We start from the raw sequence: 18,048 nt of genomic DNA, 5'->3' as shown, positions 1-18,048 counted from the left end.
ATTTCATTATCGATGGCTTGTTTAAGCTAATCTATATCAAACTAGACAAACGTTATGCCGTCTATCGCCCTCTTCGAAAAAGATTGAAGTCACGTAGACTGGGGCTAAAGCCGTCGCTTGATTCTAATTTCCCTATTGTAGGCTGTGACTGAAATATGACGAGGAGAAACCGAGCGTTATTGCCGAGTAAGCGCACTACGTGCTAGGTGCTACCACACATTTATTGAGTTCTTCAGAAATTCAAGATAAATGGCAGCATTGATCGGATGTGCTCTATGCTCACCAGGAGTATAAGCGCCACGGTGCGCCTAAATCAATTCAGCACCGTATTTGAAGTTGCTTTCTGTGTTTCAAAGCCATCTTCTCGCTTGATCCTGATACATTCTAATTCTTTGGTAGACAGTCCATATTGGTCTTGGGATCTGTGGTGGTGGAAGTTGTGCAAGCATAATATGTGTTTTAATTTATTCTGTTTCAGCTCACATTTTTTACTTCTTCATCTTCGATGTTTTTGTTACAGTTTCATCCTTTGCTTTGAGGAATCCTATACTAAGTCGACAGGGCACACATTGTTTAACTTCTATTTTGCGCAAGAGTTTCCATTATTACAACAGTCCGTTTTTAGGCTTGAAGTGTTAACATGTCCTCCATGCCCTTTGATCGCTCAGTGTCTATTTCTGAACTAATTGTCTAGAAACTGTTGCTTCTGTGAAAGCATTTTTGCTCGGCACTTTACATCGGCACTTCAATCTTCGAGGATTAGGAGTTTGTCAAGCTTTTTTTCGCTCAGTATTTTCACCAGTTTTCGGCGGAAGTTAGACTTGATTATTAAGCGTCAGTTTTCTGCACTAAGCAATACTCTTACCGCTGAACCTACTGTTGTCGTATAATAGTTAATCAACTTGTAGAATCAGGTAATCAAAAAATTTTTTGATCCGATAAATATCACGAACAAACCAATATTTGCATTCGTAGTGTTCGATATTTATCTAGTTTAAATGTCAGAAGTTTGAACAATTCATCTTACTCGCCCAACTTCGTCAGAGTTTTTCAATATGACCCTTGTGACCATAGCTTACCTACATCAGGAGGGACTAGGCGAATTCATTATATATTCATCGAAATTATTCGGATTAATCTGTTTGTAATCAGGAGTAACATCTTTAGACTTCTAGGAACTTCAATTAAAGATTAGGGTTGAAAATTGGTCGCTTGGAGCAGCTGAGAAAAAAGTCCATTAAGAAACCATTTTGTGTTGGCCGAGTCTTTTAAATAAGTGAATCTGCTTTTTTGTACTAGCATAACCGTAGATGCAATGCAGATTATTAAGATGGATGCTTGAATTCTTAACTTTTAAAAATAAATCGCAGCCAAGTAAAAAAACGTTTCCAAAGAAAGAATATCTTTCAACAGAAATAGTAAGAGTAATTTGAAGCATAGCCTCCGTATATTGAGTACGCCCTTATAAATCTATGCTGGATTTCTCTACTAGATTTAGCTTTCCTTAAAGAGAAAAACACTCGATCTATGGGATATGCCGCACACTCGGCAATTATTATGTACACAGTTTAAAAATGACACACTTCTAAAAAGCGGAGATTGGGCTATATGAAAAGCATCGACCAAAACGACTTAGAATTACCTCTGTGTCGTTGATAATAACTTTTAGGGCTAAAAACCCACGCTAGAAGGGGCCTAGAACGTTACAATGGAACTGTGATTAAACTCACGGGACTATAATGTCAGGTAAACTTAACCATCTCCACTAGAAGCTAGGGTATGTAGGTGCTCAATTAACTTTTTAAAACACTAAATGGACTGAATTTATACACAGATCGGTTTCACGGTCTTCTTTGTTAATGACTGTCATCGGATTTGCATGGTTGATTTGCATTTTGTGGGAAAAAAAAACAAAAAAACATCCCAAGCATCTTCGTAATATGGGCTTTTACCCGAAACGAGCTATGCCGTGAGTTTGGTACGCATAAAACATCGTGTTTTGACTAAGTTTCTTCCGCACTATGAATTAGTTGTTACCGTAAAAAGCAGAAACATTGGAAACAAGTCTCATTTAAGAGGCGGCACATAATGGATGAATAAAAGATGACTATCCATTGCTCAATATCGTCATACAGCCTCAAGACCACCTTTTTACAATAGAAAACTTTTGATGAGTTTTTTTATATATCAAACATGTTTTTTTTTATCTATTATTATAAAATTCTAACGAAAATCTGCAGTTGTCTTAGGTTTTTTTTAATATTTGAAGTGTGCATTCGAACTTACAATACTTACATACCTTGCTAACACTTCTGAGGTATAAGTTGTATTCTAGCAATGGTACAGTAGATATTTAAAAACTTCTTTGTGGTGGTGTAGTGGTAACGTTTTTACCTACTAAACACAAAAGCACGTGAGCTGGTCTCGGTTTAAAACCAGGCGTAAAAATACCTTTTTTTTCTGAAAATAGGCCATCTTAAGCGGTGCTTAAAAGTGGTATAGGGGGTAAGAAACAGAAACAACAAAGGACGATTCAGAGCAAATGCGTGTGTCTTGTGTACGTGTGAGAGAGAGAGACATCATGATGTTGCGCAGGCTTAGCGAGATGAGTAACGTTCATACGATGGTGACAATCAATGCAAAGCAAGCACACGAGGTGTTGTTGTCGATTGAGTCGTATGACATAAAGCATTGTGCCTGTCTTGTTCGATAAATCGTCTTAAATCAATTAAATTGCGTTATATAATGCCTTGGTATGTTTTGGGTCAAATCTCCTTTACTTAATTTTAGCATGACAAATATGCGAATATTTGTGAGAGATCTTGGTCCTCTTGTAACAAAACGTTTTAAATTGAAAGGAACTGGAAGGAACAGCGGAATATTTCTCCATATCGGTTACGCTCTGGTTAAAATCAGATTTGCTTATGCCGGAAGCAATGAGGTACTCCAAACCGAGGGCCTACAAAAGACCAAAGACCTATGAATACCTCATTGTTAGTCTACTTGGTTGCAGCAAGGTCGATATTTTCGTCTGGGAGAAGAATCGATACTGACATGGAAAGAGCGCAAATGCTGCTTGGTGAAACCGTTCCGCAGCTTACTGTGGCAAGCAACAATGTCAGCGGTAGAGCCTTCGATACAAAGTGCCACAGATACGGAAAGCTAGCTTCAGCAACACTGAGCACAGGTAGCAGTTTGATTACGGCTGTTGGCGTCGCTTCACTTTTCGTTACGCCGACCAAGAATGCACTGGACGCCGGGATTCTTCTAACCGATCCATGGAGCATGACTAAAGGCGGAAAGCGGCATTTAAAGGTCCCGCTGACTTCATTCTATATTCACGATAGAATGCCATCGGAATTGGTCTAAACGACTTCAAATGAATGCTAGTTCTCTGTTAAAGAAGCCATCGCACATATATTCCGATTTTAATGCATATTAAGAATGTAGCGAAAACGAGGCACTGATTCTCCGCAATTAACGAAACCCCACGGGCAAACGGCACCTCACCTATTTGAAAGATCGCTTAATCTACATCGAACACAGACATGGACGTTGTCTGGTTCCATCTATACGGTTCACTGCACATATCCGATCAATTTTACGAAAACCGAAAAGTCGTTTTTTTTTTCTCTAAATTGGGATGCGACGCACCGACACCTAATAAGGCGGGTTGGAGCCCTTTCAAGAATTCTACAATACTCATTAGAGAGTGCAATAACTAATTAAAAGCGTTGGCTTTTGAAATCGAAGTTTGGTGTTCGAAGCAATGAGCAAATCGGAGCGCTTGTAAGGACGAGAGAAAAGACTTGAATATAAGTCTTGAGTTTCGAGTGCGCCTAGGTTAAAGTGAGTTATTCCGTGCACCTATCGAATGTAGAGCAGGCCGCTAGGGCAGGTGGCCACCGTAAATACTGGAAACTGCCAAGATGCTAGCATAGCTAGCCGATATTGTGCGTTGCACATGTCGATATATCTTTAATACCTCGCTGTTACTCTAATATACAATATAATAATTACCTAGTTAATCAATTATAAATAAAAATGCTGTCTTCGATCGTGACAGAAAGTATTTTCCTTAATCAAGATGAAACGTTAGTTGCAGAATTCGTCCCCAAAGAATTAGAATACACTTTAAAAGTTTGTTTCACCCATATATGTACATTAGATGATCTCTTGTCTTGTAACTAATCAGCAACCACAAGACACGTCAAAGTTAATAGAAAACCTTTTTTAAATAAATATCGGATACAGATTGGATATATATTAAATTATATTATTATATAATATTGATTGGATTTTCAGCTCTGAGAATTTCATTGTCAGCAGCTGAAAATCACTGAAATTCGTAACTAATATATGAATAACCGGAAAGTAATGCACACAAACAGTACTCTATTTGATACACGCACAAAAATATTATTTAATTTGGTACATTATATGGCATTGAAAATATCTTTAAAAAAAAAGCTGTGCGCAGCTGTGAACATGTAAAATATATAGAAAAAAGATAAATGAATCCTATATCAACGACCAAGAAAGTAATCTCAAAGTACTCTTTTACCATTAAGTACCAGCTATTAATAAATTATATTTTATTTACTCCCGTACGATTGACTATCTATGTATGATATAAGCGGCATCAAGTTTATAGTATGCTATTTAAAATTGCGAAAGCATTTTTAGGCAAAATTCAGTCACCGAAAGCCATGCGTTGCATGCGTTGCATCAGGGTTTTCGCACAATTAAACCAGATTTCTCTTTATAGGCGTGTATTTCTCAGATATAAAGAAACTGACAAAGAAGCTGATCAATTACTTCTAAATATGTTTGATAAACATGCCTTAATGGAAACGAATGTGTAAAGAGTGCTACACATGCTATGTCAAAAGTATAGACTATAATGCTCATGACGAAACGTTTTGCTTACAGAACGATACTAAGAGTCGAGTGTACTATAAAGTATTAGAAAGAACTAAGGAAATAAAAGCCGTTGAACAGCACATGAGGCGTGGGAACGACAATGAAACACAAAAGTAATTACCAATTGCAACGAATTGCTCAAATAGTGATTTCTGCTTGTGCTACCCCTGGATGTGATGTTAACATTAGTGTTGAGCAAACAGTGAAGAAGTTCCGAAGAAAGTTCCTGCGATGTCAGCTTATGCGTTGGATCTAGCGCTAGTTGCGTGACAATAGGTTGACGTTATTTACACGCTTTGAGTCATACGTATCCTCCAGGCTTCGAAAGTTCTCGAAAGACTTTTAGGCTGGATTAGATAAAAGACAAGCAGTACATAGAAGCCTTATGCCAGCGTGAGGTTAAATCTGTATTAACGATTGGTACGGCATTTTGTGGGTTGGCACATAAAGCAATTTCTTTGTTTGTCAAAAAACTAAACTTGTGCCATAAGATTAGGCTATCTGTTACAATTTTTTTGTTCTTCAAATGTGTTTTACATATAAAAGCAACGTCTCCCTTTGGACTTGGAATATGTCCGTAAATAAAAGATGCTACGTTCACGTATAACATTTTACCAAGTACGATTTACAAATTCTATTTAGTTCGCATAGTTAGCAGCAGATTTAACAAAGAAACGAGGTCATTTCGAGGTTGGATACCTCTGTAAGTAGTGTCAGGCAACGGGTTCTGCGTACAATACGCCGAAATTTACATAGCCTTTACCTACGAACAATGCAGTACATTACCTGTTGTGTGGTATATTCACGTCCCTCTTCATCTCGTAGAATTATGACACGGCCTTGAACGCCCATCTTTGGATCCTTTAATCTATTTCGCTTGTGACTTGCTTTTATCAAATTTGTTTGTTTTCTTCTTACTTTTCTTAGGTTACATTTTCACAGTGAGCTTTAACATCGTGATTAGGATTTAGAATGTTTTCGCATTCACAAAACTTATATTGCACTATTTCAGACGATTTTTCACTGAGTACGTTTTCATTAATTACCGAAAAACTTATAGTGGAACACAATTAAAAATCCTTCTGGGGGTCATTCCTAGTTGCTAGGAAAAACTAATATTAGTACCCGACCTTGCTTAAATTCGACATTCTGGCATCCCATGTATTTACCGATTGCGTACCGACGGGACACGTTGTTACAACTTGAACGTTCGTGTTCTAAAGTTCCTAAAGGTCTTAAAAGATCTAGATGATTCTGTTCTTTTTTGCACAAAATCACTATAGTATTGGTCGCACGAAACCAATTATGTACAATGTTCAGAGCATTACTTAGAGCCTCACTCAGCTGATTCACGACTATTCAGAGGACACGATAGAGAGCAGACAGCTGAACGGTTTGGTAATCGTAGTGTTGTAGCCACGTTGGGAGAGCACCAGTGCGACCCTCGACCCTCTCCTAAAACAAGTAAACAGAACCGGGACACAACAGTACTTCGCAGTAGGATGAAAAAGTTTGTAACTAAATCGTACGCGTGAATGGCGTTTTAAGGAAGTCGATATCCGCGGGTAACTGGTTACATAAACTGAACGGATAATTTCAAACGTTATTTTTGCTAAGAAATTTGCTTAGTTAAATTAGCACAATGTCTTCGATACCTAGATTAACATGCAGGAATCTGTTTCCAGCAAAGTCCATTAGAGATAATGAATTATTATAACATTCTATCTGTGTTGTTTACAATGTGGTTGGGTCATTTAAGAACAATATCAAGCAATGGCAGAAACTACCGTACGAACATTTAACCAAAGCCGTACAGCAATTTAGATAATTGATTACTATTTCTTCACTTTGTACCATCTTTGCATTTCAGACTTCGATCGAAAACAAGCGATTGATGAAAAGGGCATCAGAAACATACCTTATTTAATTGGGAGTTTGATCTTAAGCGTAAAATTTTCTCATGCTCTTCCTTAGGTTAGTAAACTTCCAATGATTTGAATTTTTTAGTATTCGCCATTATGATATCTATCATATTTAGCAACTACCCTTTTTAAGCATATGTATCATCAAACTTTCGCTATGGAAAATCAGAAAAACCATCATGTGAAAATGTTTGTCTGTTTAATTTATTTTTTCTTCTTTTCTGTTTTCAAAAAAAAAAATCATGTATAACATATGTTCCACAGAATAGTGATGATAAGGATGATTCTTAGTAGATTTTAAAATCTTCCGTCCAGCGTATCCAAATTTCTTTGATTTCTAAAAAAAATATCTAAGATTATTGAGAAACAAAGATTTTGAATAAGTCTTATACGAATATTTATAGCTTTATCGATTTAGACATAAATAGTTAGCAGCGGTTCAAGTAATAAAAAAATTTCGCTTTACCAAAAAACACATTTTCAACATATCCTAATATAAATTGGTCAATATTTTGATGTTTTCTATGGCGTTTATAAACGGGCAAAGTGTTAAGATATTGCTCATTCATCCGGCTAAAATAAAGTTACCTCGTGCGTTTTACAGGTGAGTTTAGAACCAGTTTAGAACCCAAGTGATGTTTTCTATTGTATCACGTACTTTTAAGTCTGGATCAACACATGTTACTAACTTCTACCATTTTGATCTGTTATTTTGACATTACTAGGCATTTTCTACTACTCTGAAAAACAAAGCGCATCTGTATTTTCCTCTGAAACCATCCCCATTGGCCAGTTCAAATTAGCTAGCTAATTCAAATTAGGACATCACTTAAATCTGCTAAAACTGAAATAGCGATACATTTGTATGGAAAATACACAGGGCCAATAGATTTTTAATAAAAATTCATATATGTAAATTGTCTTTCTTTGACGAAATGTACGGGACTATGAAGCGGAACTTTTGGCTCATTTCGATTTTGTTGTGTGTGTGTGCTTTTAGGTAACGAAATAAATATGTTTTTTTAATCAAAAAGGTATCTGAAACATCCTTCTTTTAATCGGCCTTTTAAGCTTAAAGTAAAAAATAGTCATACTTTTTCTTTAAGGTTGTATTTATCTTTCCTCAATCTTAAGTGCGTTCATCATAGAATTTTCGCTACTACTGCATTCGATAGTCCTTGCAGTGCTTCAGCACACAGCGATGGTATTGAATATCAGAATATCAAAATAAGTAAGACAGGCACGGGAAGCTATATTTAGATAAAAAAAATATTCTACTTTATTTCCTGGCTGTCACTCGCGTGCCAAATAAGCATACCTGAAATACTTCGTAAATTTTAAAATATTCAAACATATCGAGCATTTCCAAACTTTCTGAAAAAAATTTGCTCGATTTTTTCTATAAATTTAAGAAGCTTTTAGAAAATCGTAATAACATTACTATTAAGTTGTAAGCTTTTCAAACTTTTTCAATTTTTTTATTTATTAAAATAAGTCACAGTTATACCGTAAGGTAAAAGAGAAGCGCGTGTCCATATGCTTACATTTTTTATCTCCGCTCAAATCATGCGACATTTATCCACTGTGAGACGTGGTTGCATCATATCCCTTAACACCCCGTTATCCACTCGCGCATAATATCATAGACGAAATTAATTTTCGAACTTAAAAATTCATGCTCGTGTGATTTTTAAATAGCAAATTCAGCATCGACTGTAGGGTTTATGCGGCAACCTGACTCCGCTACTGTAGTTTCAAGGTAAAACTCATTTCTGTCTTTGCTACGTTAAAAACGTTACCACTCCAAAAAAAGCGCGTGTGTACGCACTTAGTTGGATTCATGGAAACCAAAAGTGGCATACGATTAGTGATATCTATCGCATATCTCGTTACTACGCGGCAATTATTGCAAATTATTTCTTCCCTTGTGTCATTTCACTTTTCTCGATACCGAGAAAACCTACGTCGATATTCATATTTTTATACAATTCTAATCAAAGAATGTCCATAAATACAGCTACAGAAAAACCAGCATAATTACTAACAAAAAAATTTTATTATGAATGCCTAATGCATTATAACCATCGCGAACTACGACCTTTATTTTTTAAAACTATGCAATTCATCCATACACGTCTGAATCCTCATTATTCAATACTACGAACAAATTAGAGAAGGTATTCCAAATTTTCAAATTCTCTTCCCCCGCTTTACGTGTTTTGTTCTTTTTTGACATGAAACCTATAACACACCCCACGCACATTTCTACGCCTGCAACATAGACTCCGTTACGAAGTGAGGTATCTGGTAAATCGTTATTTTTTTAGGGTAAGTTAGCATCCAGCTGGTTAGTGCCGTACTGTACTTTCTTTTAAATGATGAAAATACTGAAACTTCGAACGCTTAGAGCTTAATGTAGTGGAATAGTCAACAGCTTATTTTGTTCTCATTACAGAAATAATGCTTACGTGGCTTTCGTGAACTGATTGTTCAGTATCAACAGTTGATTTTTTCAAAGGTGTTTCACAAAGGGCTGTAAAAAATCGACGAAGCCTTCAATAATCATCCAGTTGAGGCATTGTATTGCCAACGCTTCCAACAGAACGCAATCATTCCCGGCCGAGTTATTGCTTGTCCAATACTCTAGTACGTCCTTGTTTCAATTGTTGTCTTCGTCGCAATTTAACTTGCTACACGTGATTAAGTATTCCACTGGGCATTTTTCCTCTACGCGCATGAAAACCATTATCCCTACATATTGTTTTTACTGTTTTTCCTAGTTTTTACCGTACCATCTTAAAATATCCTATCAATACTCTGTACCAAAACAGAGGCCTTGGTGACGAACATCAATTTATACTATCCAGTACTAGTTGTGGAGACTCCATATTATCCTTAGCTTTGGCCCTTTACTTGTCGTTTACTGTTTTAGATTGTGAGCCGTTGAAAAGCGCTGGAACGCTAGCATTAAACGCCCGCTTACAGATGCCCCAACAACTCACTTGTGTTTCTAGACATCCTGGCGCTATCTTTTAAACATGATTCAATTTTAAAAAATACATGAACTAGATGAATTAAATAGACACACCGCTGTAAAGTAGAAGAACACTCGGTTTGATTAATATTGACTATACACCAAAATCACGATATTACTGAATCATAAATAAATAATAATTAACAAAAATTATTTGCGACGAATACAAAAAACACACATTTGCGTACACTTGAACATCAGTAAGTTACACTCGATCTTACTTTGTAACCGTATAGAGTTCTCGGCAAGCATCCTACAGCTTAATGCTCATTCACCCAGTACCAAGTATGATAGAGATATTCGCAGTTTCTCAACCCAAATCTGTCTCACCTTTGTTCACTGTCTCCGTATTATTTTTGCGTGACTAAGCAACGTATTGTCTGTTCAAGTTTTGACCACACAATAGTCATATTTGGACGCTACGATTTGGTGCAGGAACCTTATAGGGGCGCATTATGTCACAGTTCGTATATTAGGCTTGCAACGAACGGATGACTCCGAGAAGAAGAAATGGTTTTAGAAAGACAGTGAGGAGCAATCGATCTGGGTGACAGAGGTAAAGAAGAAAAATAGCTAAAGGGAAAAAACATCTCTACTTTAAAATAGTTTAGAATGGTGTCATTAAAAGGCATACGAAGATAGTTACAGATCTGGTAATAATTATCATTAATAATAATGACGATTGTAGTAACTGAGAATACTGTCGAGATTATTAGGTATATTATGCTTTCAAAGTTTAAGCAATAAAAGAGTACTCAGATGTCATAAAATGAAAAAAAAAATTACTTTCTCTATTTGCTTGAAGGTTATGAGACGGAGCTTGATTTTATGCTGAGTATTTTATATATCTATGTACACGTCTGAAGTATTTTTACTCAAGCAGAAACAAGTCAACTAAAATGATCTGGGTGTTTTAAGCATAGCGCAGATACCTGCTTTCCAAAGACTGAGAGAGAAGAGTCTTAGGCGTATTGTATGTTGGTGTCAATGCGCAATTAAAGTTATATTGACAAAAGAGTCATGGGGTGTCAGTTTTTAGAGGTGCAGCGTTCGTTTTCCCGTTGCCCAGATCTAGCCATTCAAAAGCTTCGTATGATCTATATGCGACACCGTAATAATGAATGAGACATAATTAGGATACCTAAGCAGAACTTTCCAAAGATTTTATTGAGGTTCATGCATTTGGCCGGCGCCGTTGCTGCTCTCAATGTTGGAAACAAACATCCCCGTTTCTTAATGTGGAAAAAGGCAGAGACAATCGCCAGATGCTAGGGATATTAATGGTCTGTGAAACATATCATATATAATGTGCAGGCGATTCCGGGATATGCTGAAAGGATGATTCTCTGGCGCACAGAATGTGCGGCTATTCTTTTCCAGGGCATTTAGTCTCGCTTTGTGCCATTTTTATGAATGCTGGTACTAGAGTGCTGATTCCTATTTTCTAACACTCCGGCACGGTAGCCGAGATAGTAGGCGACGCACGGCAAAAATTGTGCGATTAACATTTCAACTTTTAATCCTTTCAGGTTTAACTTTTAACTCACACGACGAAGTGAGAGCATTTTTTGGTTAGTGAATGCGATCGTATCGGTTGCAACTAGATCAACTGTGACTTTCTGAGCTGTCGGCCTCGTCTCAGGAAACCGCAGTTGTTATATCGAAAAATAGTGATTTCCTCAGTTACCCTCAGAATGTGAGCCGTGCACAGTGCAATTCATAGTTACAGATGCGGAGCTTACGGGCAGAACAACGCAGATAATTTTTCGATTCCATAGGCTTGTCACAGTTAGATTAAGTTGAAATTGTTTATTTTAAGCATTCGAGTTCGGATCCTTGCGCTTGCAATTCAAGGCCGTCCTTTCAGAGAAACAACACAACTTTAGTAATAAAAGTTCATTGAAATGATTAATTTTTTCTTAACCCAAGAGCATGGGAAAAGTGCAATCGAGTCTTAGTGCATGTAACAGATACGATTTTTTAAATCGTTTCTTAGAGACGTGGAACCACAAGTATTCGTAAGAGAAACGTTCGAAGACAATCAGTTTTTAACAACACTACACTTTTTCAGTTATAATAATTATTATATATATTATATTATTATAAATAACCTATTTGCAAATAAGTGTTCCCTTGGAGCCTTTTTTCTCGCCTAAAAAAGGTCGTTTAGTGCCCATAATGTCATTCAAATAGTCCAGAAAGGTGTATAAGATTACTAGTTACCCATCGTTAATATTTAATAAAAAAATATATTCAAAAGAGTCGCTTTGACATATACTGGTAGACCTAGTTTTTATTGATGGTTATATTGGGTTAATAAGGGGGCATGTGGTTATTATTTGCTTCATTTGGCTCAGAGGGAAGTCCTTAGACGGCAAGCAAACGTTTTATTTAGATAACCTTACAATGAACTCTCGATGCTGAGCTAGGGTTAATTCCGATCCGAGTTGTCGTTGCAGAGATATGTTCAAGAGAGAGGGTGGAAAACTAGAACCAAAATTATCCACATATGTTTTAACTTCCGAAAAAAAAATAAAAAGACGGCAGAAGCCGCCCATAAGATACGATGTATGCATATCTTCTTAGTAACTACTAAAAGCCTCCTTTACAGCTGATTGATTCGTTTTATCTATAAGTAAAAAGATGGGTAAATCTCTAGTTTAAAAAGTGGCAACTTCACATTTCCGTTCTCCATCCTTCAAACCTCCAAAAACGATAATACCAAGGAGTATGTCTCATGTAAACCATGCGGTGGAGGCAGAATAGATTACGAAACGAAAGAAGAAAATTTAAACCCATCACGTTCTCTTCAATGGAACTTGTGCTACTAAAACTACTAAATTAGTGTAGAGGTTTTCTTACGTAGGCACAGTTATTAAAGTTTATGCTTAATAGTGGCCTGAATCTGGCGTGAACGAGCACGATTGCTCTGGCGGCTGCAGTAAATGGTTTCGTCAACCAGGACTCGTCAACTAAGACCCATTTATGTAAATTTAAGTAAAGCCCCTTTGTTCTCCGTTACTATGATAGACTGTGTTAGAGGCGCCTGATTTTTATTATCGAGGCTCCTACAGTTTTTTAGGGCAAGATTTTATTGAGTGATTTAGCATACGTGTTGATGTATTTTTCGTATTTAATCTAATATGGAACCTCTTGCTTGTTCTTCGGATTAAGTCAGCTATTTCTACAATATATTTGCAAACATGTATTTTGGGGTCTTTAATAGGTTAAAATATTGCGGCAATATAGTCTTGCGCAGGTATCATGCCTACTATATGCATCCTGAAAGTTTTGTTCGTGCAGTACTTCGATATCTTATCGATACTCGCTTAGAAGCAATTATTGCTGTGCAACTAGATCTCCATATTACATCTCGATGGACGTATTGCACCGATAACTGAAGATAGATGAAAAAAGAAGTTTACGCCATCAATTATTTCGGCACATAATGCTGCGTATTTATTCGTGTTTTGCAACATAATTAGTATCTGAATACTCGACAGGAAGTAAACTCACATACGATGGCTGTACAATAAATTAACGACACTCATTTATCAGTGGCTATTCATCCTTTTGTCATCGCCACTTTAGTAGATAACGATCATAGGCCGACGTGGCACAGTCTGATAGTGATGTTCAGAGAGCAGAAAATGATAACTCCAAACAAATACAAACAAAAAGTTGTAGTTAGAAGATAAAAAATTGTCTAGCCTCATTCAAAGGGCAATACAAATGGCGACCCCAAAAATTTTGAGTTCTACAACTGCTAAACAATGAAAGCGACAGCTCGAGAAACAGTGCAATTTTTCTGAGTTCCGGGACAGATTAAGTACCCAAAAATGGCGTCTACGAAGAAAGCATTTGCAGACAAATCACCTGCATTGACCATCTTTCGGGGCTACGCATCGCATATTCCTCGATGCTAAGAAACTAATGACCGAATGGTAATGCAAACCTTAGAAACATACCAAGGCTGCGAACAAACCCTGCAAGCTATAGAAAAAGCCATCAGGAAACACTTTGCTGTGAGGTCCAATGGAGCACAAAGACATAAAAAAACGCTAACCAGGGCATCACACACGGGGTAACGGAATTTAAATGTCGCGCTGGAATAGAGGAATTTCGCATTCACAAAAAAAGTGCGTAACGTGCAATGTCACAAGGTTTCACACGTGTTAAAATATGAAAAAGAAGCTAAAAAAACTGTATATTGACAACAATTAAATAAGAATACTCAAAATATTCTACCTGCCACGGTCGATGACCACAGGATTAACAACGGTCAGCATCAACGCGGATGGCGTGCAACGAGCAGTGAAGTTCCAAGCCACAGTTAGGAAGCTGGAAATTTTGTTGTCAGGGAACACCTGTATGAAACTAAAACTCACCCAGGTTAAAAATCAAGTAGAAAGAGTCATTGTGGTCATTGGTCAAGATAATGATTGGTTGGATAGCTTTCTAAGCGATAGCCAGTATTGACAGGGGATTAAGACCAGTTAAGCCGCTACGATATTCCATGCTAAGAGTTGTTATGGAGCCAACAGTAAATTGTGAAGCTCGAGAACCTCGGCGTCATTCAAAAAAGAGGTCTGTTTAATGAAGTGGGTTTCCATCCTTGTGGCCATACATCGATCTAGACGGGTATTAATGATAGTTTTAAATCTGGAAGCTCTAAAAGTCATATAAAACCCAGGGTACCCCATGCCTACTTTTAATGACACACTCCCTCAACTAAGAACGGCAAAAGTATCTTAGACACCAGAGACAAATGGCATGAACCCTGGAAATCGAGACTATACTATTTTCGAATTCCCATAGGGCAACATCAATACTATAGGATACCGCAAGCAACTGCTTCGACCCCGAAATATACTATGTAGAAGCATATAGCGGGTTTAAAAGCGCAGTTATAGTGGCAAATAATATAATTCCCTAAGAAAATAGCAACACAACAAATGCGATTATAGAATAGCACTATTAAGCTCTATAAGCCATTTTTAAAAAGACTTCAAATAAAACTATGATGCAATAGAAGTAAACCATGTTTGCTATCAATATCAGAAGTAAAATTTATATGCTGCATAATAAGCAGGAGGCGAATAAAGGCAAACTGTGATAAAATCAAGACAATATTAGACGTGCTGGCGTCTAAATACGTTAAGAAAGTAATGAATTTTTTCGGGTGCATGAGTTACATATGCACCTAGCCTATGCCTAGGTTTCACAGAGTCCACCCATAAATTCATTCAGAAACGTTATAGTAAAGCCATTAAGAGGAAGCTTTGAAAGCATCCAGCAGAAGCTCACAAAGATACTGACACTAGTATTTCGCCAGAAGTACCTTATAGCGGACGCAAGCGAGCACGTACAGTACTAGTTGTAACATACACACCTCATTTATCAATTATTATGAAAAAAAAAACTACTCGTTCATAGAAAAGAGGTTTCTAGCCATGTTTATAGCATGTCAAAGGTTCGAAAACTACATATTTGCATCATGTATGGTGCATATAATCTAATTGCAAATGCGACCACACACAGAGCATAAGCGTCTTAAAGTATATTCTTAGGTTCGTGTCTACAAAGAATTCGACATGTGCGCCTCGAGCTAAAAAAAAATGATTTGTCGGTGAAGTGTATATCAGGAAAAATATTTTTGATAGCAGACGTATTTAGCAGACGTCCTTTAAGAGCAATCCTATGTATGTAGGTTGCTACTTAAAGAAACTGAGGTCCACTGTTATAGCAGACAAAACTAGAAACAGCACAAAGTTCATTAACGCAAACGCTAATTAGCCGCTTAGCAAAGTGTGCCAATGAAGAAAAAAGACGTTCCACCCGAGACATTTTCCTTTTGGGGCGTTTGGGATGAACCAATCGAAGATCAGGGAATCCTATTTAGGATTCAGCATAATCATTCTATCAGCTGTGAAAATTTTTCGTCAAACGCACAAATTTTACGTAGCACATAGCGTTACGTCTAGCCGTGTCAAAGGACCTGATAAATGGATGTAAAACGTATAAACAGAGGTAATGACCAGAACTATTACCCATCAATCCCATCCCACAATGTCTTTGGCAAATAGTGCACTAAGATATACTTGTGAAAGACAACAAATTCAATTTGATCATTGTAAATAGCTGCAACGAGTTCTCTCAGCTTGACGTACTAGGACGGAATATTCAACTGGTAACGTAATTAAAAGAAAAGCGATATTCGCATAGGAAAACTCAGGGAAATACTGTCTTACAGCCGAGGTATCTATCGAACAAATTCAGTCAAGGCATGCGCGTCAAACAAGAAGAGTGCACCAAATTAAGACGGTAATCACGTAGCATTGTTAAATTTGCGAGCAACAAAACAAGTTGAAGGAGCGCCATCTGCAGAAATGTGTTTGTGAGTTGTTTCTTCAGCGACAGGGACACAGAAGAAGAAACTACGAAAATCAAACCATTATTGCGTTATACAAGTAGTCTCGGAACGCTCACAACAAGTGAACATAAGCAGGGAACGAAAAATTGAAGAATTCTGATAGTACAGCCAACTCGAGTACAGTCAATGGATTTCTTACAGAGATTGGAGGTTATCAGATAACAGACAACGATTACTAGTTATGTTCATATCGCGTGTTATATGTAATAATCAAGCAAATAATTTATCACTTTGTTTACAGGGCGAACCAGCATCCAGCAATACACAGGGCGAATAAAAAAAATCGGTCGATCCGCAGAGGCATCAAACAAAAGAGTCGAATGAAAATACCATAAGCGTTCAATCATTGCGCCACCGCCTTAGCGAAAAACGAGCTGAAATTGCACAGAAGTTTCTCATTAGTAACAATGGTAAACACTCTCACATCATCTCTGGGCCAAAAAGGTTGTCAGGCATGCAAATGTCGCACACTCGGTCCATCACCTAAATCAGCTAAACGTATCTTTGGAACAGCGTTCCAATGCACGATGAACACTCAACGACAGAGGGTATAAATGGCGACGCTAAGCATTATACCATTTTGCACATGCGCCATATCGCCAACGCAAGCATCCGATTAACACCAAATATTTATGTTACGAATAAAATGCCCAAAGATGAGACGAATTGTGTTAGTAAAATAATAGTAATAATAAACTATAGTATAAACAATAGTAATAATATAATGATTTGCGAGCAAATGCCTAGTTAGAAAATAGAATGCTGTTTATAGGCGAAACTATACGTATATAAAATACACCCAATTACAATTACAATACAAAAAATACAATATATGCTAGTGTAGATTGTTTGTGACTACTAAATTGTGAAGTTGCTAAACGTAGCAAATCATTTGGTGCTATATTACTTATCTATAATAAAATTGCCAACATATCCACTCAATTATAAACGAAAAATGGTTGGCGATGTAATTAGTACTCGAACACTTCCAGGAACAGCCAGGAAAAGGAAACCCACAGGCGATGAGTGCATAATAAATCAATAATGATTCACTTTTCTTCTCGTAACTATCGAGGTGGACTATCACAGATAAATACTTTGGATGAAAAAAACGTTTGTCATCACTATCGCGATTTGGTAGCAAAGCTTTTACCTCCTAGTAGAATAGTACAGTCTTCTATAAAGCGCTTTGTCCTTATCAGTGAGTCTAAGGTTTTTTTTCGTTTCAATAGAAAATACTGTGTTTTCTATAAAAGCAACCCACACAGTGTACTTCCCATTTTTAATTGCCATGATGTAAAAGGCAGGTTTTGAGAAGATATAGCATAGATGTTAGCAGGTACCTTGTAAGTTCTCTAAATTATTTTTTTTCACCTAAAATTAATACAACCTAACAGAGATACAAAGGTGTATATCTGATCAACTATATTGTCTTTTCCTTACATTATTTTGTATTAGACATGTCTTTTGCTAACACCTCGTTATTGCTGACTGAGGTCACTTAAAGTGATCTGTGTTTTCTTCTTGGAATTGATTCTCGACAACATGTAATACGGTCTTAGCTACAAGACGTTCGAAAAGTCGTACAAAAAGATAGACACTAGTGAAATACTTTCATAGATAGAATCTATTACAGAACTGCGAATACCACTGGCTGCACAGTCGTGGAGTGGTGTTATGTCGACATTTAATAAGATTCTTTAACGTATAAAGCTAATAAAATGGGCGTGCTTTTA

The 18,048-nt window shown here is 36.9% G+C and overlaps 1 protein-coding gene and 1 long non-coding RNA gene across 8 annotated transcripts in view; one reads left to right on the top strand and one right to left on the bottom strand.

The window, feature by feature from the left end:
* LOC111254325 (solute carrier family 25 member 35-like) overlaps window positions 1-18,048 on the bottom strand; it is a 59,547-nt gene that overhangs the window by 25,378 nt on the left and 16,121 nt on the right. Inside the window, exon 2 of one of the 7 annotated variants that reach the window (XM_086975006.1) lies at window positions 5,710-6,378. The exons of 5 other annotated variants lie outside the window; for them this stretch is intronic. In XM_086975006.1, the coding sequence (XP_086831132.1) occupies window positions 5,710-5,775 (66 nt within the window). In that variant the 5' untranslated portion in view covers window positions 5,776-6,378. Of the gene's footprint in view, window positions 1-2,451; window positions 2,582-5,709; window positions 6,379-18,048 lie in introns of those variants that run through there. One more of the 7 variants, XM_086975010.1, reaches the window with a different exon arrangement.
* LOC147754232 (uncharacterized) lies at window positions 6,344-17,364 on the top strand. The gene is made up of 3 exons (XR_015317202.1): window positions 6,344-6,488; window positions 6,794-6,897; window positions 16,554-17,364. It is a non-coding gene; the product is annotated as an uncharacterized LOC147754232 (long non-coding RNA).

This window comes from Varroa destructor, unplaced genomic scaffold (assembly GCF_002443255.2).
Source record: "Varroa destructor unplaced genomic scaffold, Vdes_3.0 BEIS01000007.1, whole genome shotgun sequence".
In the NCBI taxonomy this organism is placed as follows: Eukaryota; Metazoa; Arthropoda; class Arachnida; order Mesostigmata; family Varroidae; genus Varroa; species Varroa destructor.
The sequence above is the reverse complement of the archived record's forward strand: the minus strand, read 5'-3'. Positions and strand labels throughout refer to the sequence as shown.